Consider the following 11,375-nt stretch of genomic DNA (forward strand, 5'->3'; position numbering starts at 1 on the left):
TTAAAACCTGTTAGAGGTCTACTAGGTCTCAGGACAGAGACATATTTTAGTTGGCTATTGTGGGATTATAATATTATTTTATGCCATGTTAGACCCCTAATTAAAGATTGTGAATTATTATGTAGTTTGAGTTTGCATTATTCTCCTGAATTAGAAGAAGGTGATAACTATTACATTTGTTAAACTGATTTGCATTACATTAGACTGCTGATTTTTTGTGAATGAATGATATTGTTTTATGATGCATTATACTGCTGAGTTATAAGAAATACTGTTCGCAGAAAGTCATCGCCTTATTTGTCTGATTAGAAGAGAAAAGAACATACCGGAGAGGTTTTCTGCCCAATCACAGCAGGAGCAGATAAACAGGGAGCCAAGGTCGTAGCTTAGGCGCTGTGTGAGAGAAAGAATGTGAATGTTTAGGCTTTTATGATTAGGTGGGGGCCACTAGAGGCTATAAGAGTTTGATCAATGCTCCACCATTTTGAGATCTGATGCTGTCTGCGTACGGCGTCCATCTCCCACGTGTGTGATCATTAAAATCATCGTTTGACTCAACCCGGCCGGACCAGTGTTGTTATTGTGGTTTTTTCCTCTTGTATCCATCCCCAATATTTGAATCCGTGACATTGCCCATTCGATGTTTTCCTGGAGCTTCTGTAGCAATGAAGCTTTTTAAAACTGCTTTTGGTTAATTTTTTGCCTGTTTCATTTTCTCTTTTTAAATCTTTTTATGACTTGTAATCTTATGTGCAGCACTTTGTGATTCTGTCTTGAAAGGTGCTTTATAAATAAAAATGTATTTATTTATTATTTATTTATATATTAATGGCCTAGTACATGGTTTTGTTGTTGTAATGATCGTCATGTACTCCCTGTAGGCTCTAATACAAGAGAGGGGCTAGACTCAAGAAATTCAGCCACCAATTCTTTCCATCATTACAGAAGCCGGAAGAGTGCATGGATAAGGAGTGTGTTACAAGCACGTCTGTGGATACACTAATAAGGGTATCTCACATAAGAATAGCGCAACCTCAGAAGTGAATACTGCCTACTTGGCAGATGTGAAACAGTTTGTTTGTTTGTTTTTTGATGTTAAAGACAGAGGAGGTTTAGTGCTGTACAGTTGTTGAGTCAGCAGCGTGTTTGTGACTTTTACTCTGTAACTTTGTGTGGTGTGCAACTGAATTTCAGACAGCTCTTTAGTACTACTCTTTAGCACTACTCTTTAGCGATTGACAAGTCTTTTGTAAAGTCAGACGTCATGGTTAGCTGCTTATACGGCGTTCACTGAAAACACAATTAATACAGAAATTCAAAGTGCCAGAGAAGACATGTAGTATGGTTTCACCTCCCAAAACTCAGGTCCCACCGAGATTTGAACTCAGATCGCTGGATTCAGAGTCCAGAGTGCTAACCATTACACCATGGAACCCCTGTTGTAGCATTTATACTGTCAGGTCGTGGCAACCTGTCAAAAAGTATTCTGAATTAAGTAAGAACGGTTCCATGTAAACCCATGCCGGAGGTGGATCAGATGAGAAATAGTATATCATCATGCGCAATTGTGCAGCCCAATAGTACCACTGAAAGTTAGGGCCCTTAAGCCCACCCCTCTTAAATGGCAGATATAATAGAGTTAACCGAAGCCGATGGCGATGATTTTGCCAAATAAAATTGGTAATAATTTTCTTTAAGTTAAGAAAAAGACCTACAGGTACTTGTAGAGGGATATTCTGAAATAAGTAGAGGATTTTAGGGAGTACGCTCATCTTCACAATAATATGATATGGGAAGATTTGTCTACCTATCTACAACCTCTGGCAAAGCGGATGGCACAACACAGAACAGCACAGAAGAGGTCAAGGCCCAGCCAAAAGTGAGTTTCAACAATGAGATGGGATTCATGATAAAAAATGAAAAATGTCAATGTGATGACATCCAAAGAGGGAGCTCGCAGTTCCCAGTTTTCATGCTGATGTTAAAGTCAGAGGAGGTTTAGAGATGTGGAGTCAGTGAGTCAGGAGAGTGTTTGTTACTATTACGCACAAGCACAACTCAGCACTCAGACACCCCATCGTGTAACTTTGTGTGGTGTACAACTGAATTTCAGACAGCTCTTTAGCACCACATAGTGATTGACAAGTATTTGTAAAGACAGAGGTCATGGTTAGCTGCTTGATTTTATACACCTCTCACTGAAAACACAATAGTAGCACAGTTCTGGTGTGCCACAGAAGACATGCAGAATGGTTTCACCTCCAAAAAGCAGGTCTCTCCAATTTTTGAATTCAGATCACTGGATTCTAGGTCCATAGTGGTAACCATTACACCATGGAAGCACTACTAAAAAAAACGGTATGACTACCAGATTATTGCACTGTGACAGCACCATACCAGACTGAACCCAGAAAAAAAATGTGGGATAAAATAAGACAGATTATAGTTACTAAATGACTACAAATCACTTTGAATTGGAAAAAGGAAAGAAAATTAAAAGCACAAAACAGAAATAAATAAATACATAAGAGAACAAAAGAAAAGAAAGACTCTAGCTCATAAGAGGGAAAAATTGATTGAAATGATCAAAATCCTCACCTTATGATAGTTCTTGTTTTAAATACAATATTTGAGAGAGCTGACTGGAATTATCTCGATACTGTTAGATAATAATCATATATTGTTATATTTGTGTCTTTAAAAAAGATAATTCCTCAGTGGACAACTCCTGATAAACGTTTTTACAAGACAGTCATTCAAATCTGTGGTTATAAGGTGACACAGGCTCACCAAAATTCAACAATAGAAGATTGGAAAATTGTTGCCTGTTCTTCATATTCTATAAAATAATATGTTTTTAGTTGCTGTCTGTGAGGCCCACATTTAATGAGCTGGATTTACAAAAACATAGTAAGTATTTCAGCTGAGCCCATGATAATGCAGAATAACATTGGCGGGGGATTTTTCACTTGAATGAATACTTTTAATTTTGAAAATTTAAATTGGATTTTTTTAATACATTTTAAAAATTGTGCAGTTTATTTGTAGTATAATATAGTATTGTAGGTACTTTCATAAAGCACGTAAACAATTCCTCATCACTCCTCATTGTCATTTAGTGGTTAAAGGATCGTCATGATAGTGAGACATTGCTAATGAAGCTGTAAAACTTGAGAAGGCCACATAAGAGTACAAATCTGTGATTTAATTACAAAATAGCATATTTTATTGTACCTGGTGTACCAGGTAACTGAAAGTGATATTGCTGCAGGGTGAACTACAGTATAATTATTACCTAGAATTAATCTCACTGGATCTCCTGAGTATGGGTGTGTAACTGTAAAATACAGACAAGGAAAAGCCAACAGGACGTGTCCTAGTAAAGTGCTGCAAAACTATGTGCTGGCATAACAACTTCAGTGCTCCTTGTTAGTGAAGCTCAAGATCACTGTCTAATACAGGGGTCTCAAACTCACAGTCTGGGGGCCACTTCCGGCCCACATCACCCCTATTTGCAGCCCGTATATTGACGTGAAGAAATATAATGCACTTTGGCCCTTGAAGTTACTTTTCTTTGTTAGGGAGGATTTTTTTATTGTTCAGTGCAATGTTAAAATAAGTTCTTTAAAAAGCAAAAAAAATATTTAATACAAATTCAATATGAGCAGAGAACACAAACGTGTCGAGGGACTGGCTGTGTTAGCTCAGTGAGAGAGTTATTTGTAAAGAAAACAATTTTCACTAGCAGTCAAAAACTAATGTGTACACTTATGTCTGCATTTTTATTTTGTTAAGTAGAAGCAAAATTAAAAGTGCTGGCACGTGTCTGGCCATAAAGAGAGTGCCAATTTGTTTTTTTGGTAGTCAATGAAAGGCTTCAGTTAGTTAAGAGTGAGAAAAAATTGTGTTCACATTTGCAGTTTTTTCTTGCTACACAATATTTGAAATAAATAAAAAAACACTATATTTTCAGAAATATTTGTGGATGTTTTCTTGTTTGTTTGTTTCTTGTACTACTTAAACACTAAAGTGGGCCTCACATGAGATGTCAGTGCCAGCAGTGGCACTGTCATCTTACATTATTTTCACCCTCTTCGTTGTAAATGTTAAATTCACCTTGAAGAGGTGATTGATCAGAAAAAAAAAACGTACACTACTTTAAAATGATGGTTCCCTCTAAAAGGATAAAGTCAAGCACCCAGGCCCTCACTTTAGGCATCAAAAGTTACATTTTTCCTTTAATACTGAAGACTCACAGATTTTACCAGATCTTTACACACACACACACACACACACACACACACACACACACACACACACACACACACACACACACACACACACACACACACACACACACACACACACACTGTGCATTATTTACATGTCATTGCTTGGATTTGGAAAAAACTCTCTCCATTGTCAATAGATGGACAAGGAGAGAGCTCGAGAAAGCGTGTTTGCATTGTCTGCTCACGTGAGGTAGCAAGAAGGACAACCCAGCATACCTGAAGATGTTTATTACACAGAGTCTTCTTAATATTTTTATCTGTTTTATTAATGATTTAATTAAAATGTTTTGACGGACTTGACCCACATTTCCAATTTATTAGAATGAACTTCTGTTTGCCATTTCTTTGGGTTTTCCTCCACAGTGTTACATCTGAGTACTTAGAAAACCTTACAGCTGAGTAATGTGTGAGCAGATGCAATTAATTTTTAGTCTGTCTTCATTCAGTCTTACTGAGATTGACTATTTTTCCTTGCTGAGCAGTCTCGCTGTAATATGGAAGTTTGATTAGTGGTGGAGCTGTAATCTGCAAATACAGTCTGCATCTCCACCTGTTCATTTCTTTTTGAGGCTGTTCATTGGTTTCCTTGAGTGCCTTGCAAAAGGTGCTTACACCTCTGGTGCGGTGGTTATGTTATTCATACGACACACAGGTACTCTCTAGTATAATATGTATATGCAGTGTTTCATTTTACAGTATACTGCAATGATCGTCCTTCGAGGTAATTTGAACCATCAGACACTTAATACCCTTTGAATTGTTTTTCTGCACCAGTTTGAAGTTTAGAAATATCTCTATTTATAGAAGGAAAACTAAACTAAAATCAGGCTTTATTTGACAAGCATATGCTGGCATCCATGAAAGAGTGAAATTTAGATGCAGACACTCTCCCATGATGCCAGTGGTTTTACTTGGAACCCCTGTTGGTAATGACACATGCGGTTTTTCAAACCTCAGCTCATGATTAATAGTAGGTAGGTCAGCTACCACCTCCATAGAGAACAACCTCCATTAGGGTTTAAATAGCTGGGACTCTTCACCTTTTTGTTTTTCAAGCTGAACAAACCTCTTGGATGAGAAGTGAAATGTTTTTAATGAGTCCAGCTGCCTCTCTTAAGACAAACCTGATTGACTAGGAACCTACACAGACATGGAGTCAGCATGTCTTGTAGATTTCAAACAACATGCAGATAATGTAAAGACTGTATCCAGTCTTTGTTTATCTTGGGTCTGTGTTTGTGTCCTTCCTGGCAGATAGAACAGTTCATTTTACCTGAGATTTACTGCTTAAAGCACATATGATAAAACACTAAATGGATCCAGGCAATAAAGATTTGAGACTTGCAACATAAGAAAATGTAATTTTTCAGAAGCTGACCACGCTGCAGCTGTCAGCCAGCAACCAGGACAGCGAGCCGGGCGAGCTCATATACCGCGTCACCAAACAGACGAGCCTGGGACACCTTGAGCATGCTGCCAGTCCAGGTAGACCAGACCTATATGTTAGTGTTTTTAGAAAGCCAAACTAAACCAAACCAAACTTTTCCCACCGCTTTGTGAGTAGTTGGCATCCAACATGCAAACTGCAGATGACTATGGCAATCTGATTGCAACCAAAGCAATCACAATTATGTTTTTGGTGCAGCAGACCCTGATTTCACCTGGCAACCACCACAAACCAGTGGCTTTACCCCCAAAGTTGCCAGGGGTGTGCAGCGCTGTGGTCCATTGATCACCTCTCCGGTTTGAGCCTGTCCAAAGACATGCTTGTCAATTGGTGATTCTAAAGTGCCTGTTGGTGTGATGGAAGTATTTAAAAAAGTGACGACAGGGTGTGGGGACAGGAGCTGAGCCGAGGAAGCATTCATGCATCAAATACCAAGAGAGTCAGGGGAACACCGGGGGCGTGACAACAAAACTAAAACAGGGAGCTAAGAACTTCACTACTGTATGTTTTCAATGTTTTTGTCACTTTTTACAGAATCAAACTCAAAGTAAGCTTTAAACCCTGCATGGTCGTACTCTCTCCTGCACTCCATATTATCCTTTGTTGATCTACACACGTCTGTTGCTGCCACGGACGTCGCACACTTGTACGTCATTGTCATGAGACACTCTCACGAAGAAAATGACGAGGATTAGTAACGCAGTAATGTAGCCTGCTTACGGGAAAGTAACAGTAATCTAATTACCTTTTTTGCAATAGTAATCCCTTACTTTACTCGTTACTTGAAAAAAGAAATCAGACTATGCGGTGTTGCCCATCTCTGGTCCACATACAGAAAGTATCATAGAAAGATTTAAGGTATGGTGCCACATTTGACCTCTGACCTCTTGTTCATGGTTAGTAAATTAAGAGTGAAAATGAAAGACAAATTTGAAACTTTGTTACTTATTACCGTTGTTTGGAATAGATAGGAATATAGGGAATTATATATTTTTATTTAAAGACAGGACTCACATGTTTTCATTTCTAGTCTTTAAACCCTGTCTCTATCCATCTAGTATTAATTCTTTCTGGGAAACAAGTATGTATATTATGCACACACACAAACACACATGCAGCTATTACCTATTTCTTGTTTTTATACCTAAGATGAATTATTGTTGAATGAAGACATTTTTCAAACACATGTCAAATGTGGGCAATTATGTTTATTGGGTAAAGGAAAAGGCAGAAGGGGGGAAAAGGGGGGGATAGAAAGAATGAGAGAGAGAGATGAGAGAAAACCCCAACAATCCCCTCTGAGCAAGCACCAGGCGACAGTGGATAGGAAAAACTCCTAAAGGAGAAACCTATGGCAGAACCAGGCTCAGGAGGGGGCAGTCAACTGCCAAGACTGGTCGGGGGGTGAGGGTGAAAAAAGTAAAAGGAGGGAGGGGAAGGGGAAGGGGGGAAATGAAGATGGAATAGAGGTGGAGGAAGACGAGGTTACATCGGGTGAGAAGCAGCAGTGTCCCTCCTCCAGAACCAGTGGAAGCGTTTTTTCTTCTTTTTCAAATACTCTTCCACGAGCACTTTTTTCTCAATGATGAGGGTTTTCAGCTCATCGATTGTTTCTGCGTTTTCTTTCTCAAGTTTGTTGCATCTTTTCACCATGTCTTCTAATTGTTCTTGTTTTTCTTTAAGCTTGTCTTTCAGTTCTTTAACTGTTGCCTCCTGTATTCGCTTTGCCTCGTGCACATCTGTGTGCATGTCTTCCAGCTGCTGGTTTCTCTTCTGGATTTCTTGAAGTCTACACTGCAGGTCTTTATGTGTTTTCTGTTGTTCTTGCTTTTGCGCCTGTATTTCAGTGTTTTTGTACTTCAAGGTCTTAGAAAGTTCCTCAAGTTCTGTATTTTTTCTCAGCATCTCCTTGATGCTACTCTGCATCGCTGAGCATTGTTTTTCCAGTTTTTTCTTTTCTCCTTCCAGTACAGTTGTTTTGTACTTCGTTTTGTTATACAATTCTTGGAGTGCTTGATTTTTCTTCTGGAGATCAAGTTTTTCTTCTTCCTGTTGTATTTTCTGTTGGTCTTTTTCTTGAAGCAGCTCTTTATTTCCGTGCACTTTTTTATCAAGCTTGATTTGGAGCGATCTGTGTTTTTCCTGCATCTCGTCAAGCTTGGAGTCCATTTCTTTCTGTTTCATTTCCATTTTCTTCTTGTCTTGAAGCAACTGTTGATTTTTGTGCAGAGTTTTATCATGTTTCACCTGCAGCGCTTTGTATTTTTTCTCCATGGCTTGGAGTTTGCTCTGCAGGTCTCTCTGCTCTACGGGCTCTTCTTTCTTGTCTTGGTGGATCTCTTTATTTTTCTCCAGAGCTTCATCAAGCATTACTTGCAAGCCTTCATTTTGTTTCTCGATGTTCCTCAACTTGCAATCCATTTCTTCCTGTTGTATTTTCTGTTGGTCTTTCTCGTGAAGCAACTCTTTATTTCTCTCCAGAGCTTCATCAAGCATCACTTGCAAGCCTTCATTTTGTTTCTCGATGTTCCTCAGCTTGCAATCCATTTCTTCCTGTTGTATTTTCTGTTGGTCTTTCTCGTGAAGGAACTCTTTTCTTCTCTCCATAGCTTCATCAAGCATTACTTGCAAGCCTTCATTTTGTTTCTCGATGTTCCTCAGCTTGCAATCCATTTCTTCCTGATGTATTTTCTGTTGGTCTTTCTCGTGAAGCATCTCTGTATTTTTGAGCAGTGTTTCCTCAAGAGTTATTTGCAGCATTTTCAGTTTTTCCTCCAAGACTTCAAGCTGGGAGTCTGTTTCTTTCTCGAGTATTTCTTGTTGCTCTCTCTCTTGAATGAACTCTTTATTTCTGTGCACTGTTTTCTCAAGCTTGATTTGGAGCAATCTGTGTTTTTCCTGCATCTCGTCAAGCTTGGAGTCCATTTCCTTCTGTTTCATTTCAATTTGCTTCTTTTCTTGAAGCATCTGTTGACTTTTATGCAGAGTTTTGTCATGCTTCACCTGCATCGCTTTGTATTTTTCCTCCATGGCTTGGAGTATGCTCTGCAGGTCTCTCTGCTGTGTGGACTGTTGCTTCTCTTCTTGGTGGATTTCTTTCAGTTTTTCCAGAGCTTCGTCAAGCTTCTCTTGGAGCTCCTGATTCTTCTTGGCCATGTTTTCCTGTTTTATGTTCTCTTTTTTCTCCTTTTGGAGCAGATCTTTATTTTTTTCTAGAGCTCCATCAAGCTTTTCTTGGAGTTCCTGATTCTTCTTGAGCATTTTATCCCCTTTAATGCTCTTTTTTTTCTCATTTTGGAGCAGATCTTTAACTTTTTCTAGAGCTCCATCAAGCTTTTCTTGGAGCTCCTGATTCTTCTTGAGCATTTTATCCCCTTTAATGCTCTCTTTTTTCTCATTTTGGAGCAGATCTTTAATTTTTTCTAGAGCTTCATCAAGCTTTTCTTGGAGCTCGTGATTCTTCTTATCTTGGAGAGCCCATTGTTTCTCCTCAATAATACCTTCCCTTTCCTGAAGCTGGTAGGATAATTTTTCTAATTCAGCGCTCTTTCTCTCATTTTCTTCTGTCAGGATCTTAATCTTTTCTCTGTTCATGAGATTTTCATTCTCCATTTCTTCTAATCGCTTTTCCTCTAATTCTACCTGTTCATCCCAAGGAAGAGAGCTGATATAAGGGTCTAGGGACTCATACCATGGAATAGAGCTGGGGTCAGCTTCTTGTCTTTCTTGCTCTTTCTGAGACATGTTTGAGTCTGTATACCGTGAGTACGAAAAGGATCCAAATGTTTGAAAATGCTTTACTGGTGAACGTTTGAATGCTGCTAACATAAGTGCAGCAAATAACGGACTAAAAGTTGTACCTCCTCACCCCTACTTAAAGATTCATGAGGATCAAAGCTTCAAAGGATCAAAGCTTTAGAAGCCTGTGACATCAGAATTCCATAAGCCAATGAGGTTGTCACATGACATTTTTGAATGAGGTCATGTTTTTGTATGAATTTTTTTAATAACATCAACATTCCGTAAGCCAATGAGGTTCTTACATGACTTTTGAATGAGGATAATTCTTTTGTGTTAAAAAAAGTGTAAAAAGTGTTATTGCAATAACATAAAAAGTGAGTAAAGAAAGTAAATAAAAGTACAGTTTTATTTATATAGCACCTTTCAAAACAAATTCATTGTGTCTGAGTTGTATTGGTAACTCGTTGAAGTGTTACTGTGTATCATAACTAGACAGTTTGCGCATACAGTGAGTGAAAGCATTGGGTGGACTGAATCAGGTTAAATTAAATTGATAGAACTGAGTGGATTGTATTGACCAGAGAGTTAGAACAACAACTAAAGGAAACTTTGATTAATCTGAAAGGAACTAATATAGGTTAACAGGTAGCTGATACAAATCAGGATTTAAAACCATTTTTGGTTTGTTTGTTTTTCTGTTTGACTCCTTGTTTTATTCAATATTGCAGTTTATATGATAGTATTCTGGGTTTGTTAAACTGTTCCATGTGAAAATGTTGGGAAATGAAATATCACGGGTGGAAATCAATGAAAGTGGAAATTCAGAAGAAATTCTGTCCTTTTCCTCATTAATGCACATCATAGATAACTATGTAATGTGTCTGTTGCACACTTTGTATGTCAGGAATAACCATAAATGTGTTGTCTTACAAACGGCTGTATCAGGTCTTTACATCCACAATAAGCGGGGATAACAGAACTCCTGGAAAGCAAAAAAAATGTGGTTCTTGTTTTTAAGACAGTCACATTGTTTTCTTTTGTTTCTTCGATTCATGAGAATAAATCTAACTACAGTTACATATTGAATACCTGAAACTTAAAATGTTCAAATCAAAGATTCCCAGCTAGTTCCGAACCCAGCGTCCACATAGAAGTAATTGGCAAATTGAAAAAGAAGGTTGGTTGCAAAGTGGTTTGCAGAAGAAACGGCTTAAAAAACACAGCAGATATGAACTTTCTTTGAAATCGTTTATTATATATCTGGCATTAGAGTTGAACATAAACACTTATCTAATGTCATTTCAGCTCTCAATGCCTCCGTGGCTGTTCAGAGAGGAAACATCAGTCCTGGTTTCTCAGGTTCTTAATCCTGATCCGCCTCAGAGCAAGTCAGGTAATATCTACAAGGGATGGATTTTCTCCAAAATTAAATACTCTGTTTGAAGATGAGATCATGTCAGAAAATCAGTTTTGTTCTTCTTTTATATGCTGAACAGACTGGATTGGTAATCACACCAGCAGAGCCAGGAAGTGTGTTTCCCAGGGTTCAGAGCTGGACGGCTCCCCTGTTGCCTCTCTCAGCGGGGATCAGTCCAGTCTGGGCCTGCTGCAGGCCATGTTGGGTCAGGTGGAGCTGGATAAAAACAAAAACAAATAAACAAAAACAAATAAAAATAATTACAAAGAAAATATATTGATTTAAAAGTTTGTGTTAAATGTTGTAAGTCAGATCGAAATAGAAAGATCAGGTGTGGGTGGACAGGAATGACTAGATGTCAACAACTTGATTGGATGGCCAAAGTGTGAAATGTGACGTCCTGTGAGGGAAGCGTGAAAAAGTGTGAGCAGGTATAAAAAATAGGTAAAAAAAGACATTCTTTTTTTTTTTTTTTTTT

General features: G+C 38.3%; 1 protein-coding gene and 1 non-coding gene across 2 annotated transcripts; both read right to left on the reverse strand.

Moving 5' to 3' along the window:
* Positions 1–1,363: 1,363 nt before the first annotated feature.
* Positions 1,364–1,435, reverse strand: trnaq-cug (transfer RNA glutamine (anticodon CUG)). The gene has a single exon. It is a non-coding gene; the product is annotated as a tRNA-Gln (tRNA).
* A 5,492-nt stretch (positions 1,436–6,927) lies between these two features.
* LOC148098586 (uncharacterized) lies at positions 6,928–9,618 on the reverse strand. Its single transcript, XM_087852248.1, has one exon. It carries the CDS (start codon positions 9,565–9,567, stop codon positions 7,225–7,227), a length of 2,343 nt encoding a protein of 780 aa, XP_087708374.1. The 5' UTR covers positions 9,568–9,618; the 3' UTR covers positions 6,928–7,224.
* Positions 9,619–11,375: the final 1,757 nt, after the last annotated feature.

Source organism: Neolamprologus brichardi, chromosome 15 (assembly GCF_056152115.1).
Source record: "Neolamprologus brichardi isolate AB-2024 chromosome 15, ASM5615211v1, whole genome shotgun sequence".
In the NCBI taxonomy this organism is placed as follows: Eukaryota; Metazoa; Chordata; class Actinopteri; order Cichliformes; family Cichlidae; genus Neolamprologus; species Neolamprologus brichardi.

Excerpts from the sequence above, each read along its gene's own strand:
- LOC148098586 (XM_087852248.1), bottom strand. The coding sequence starts at position 9,567 with ATGTTAGCAGCATTCAAACGTTCACCAGTAAAGCATTTTCAAACATTT.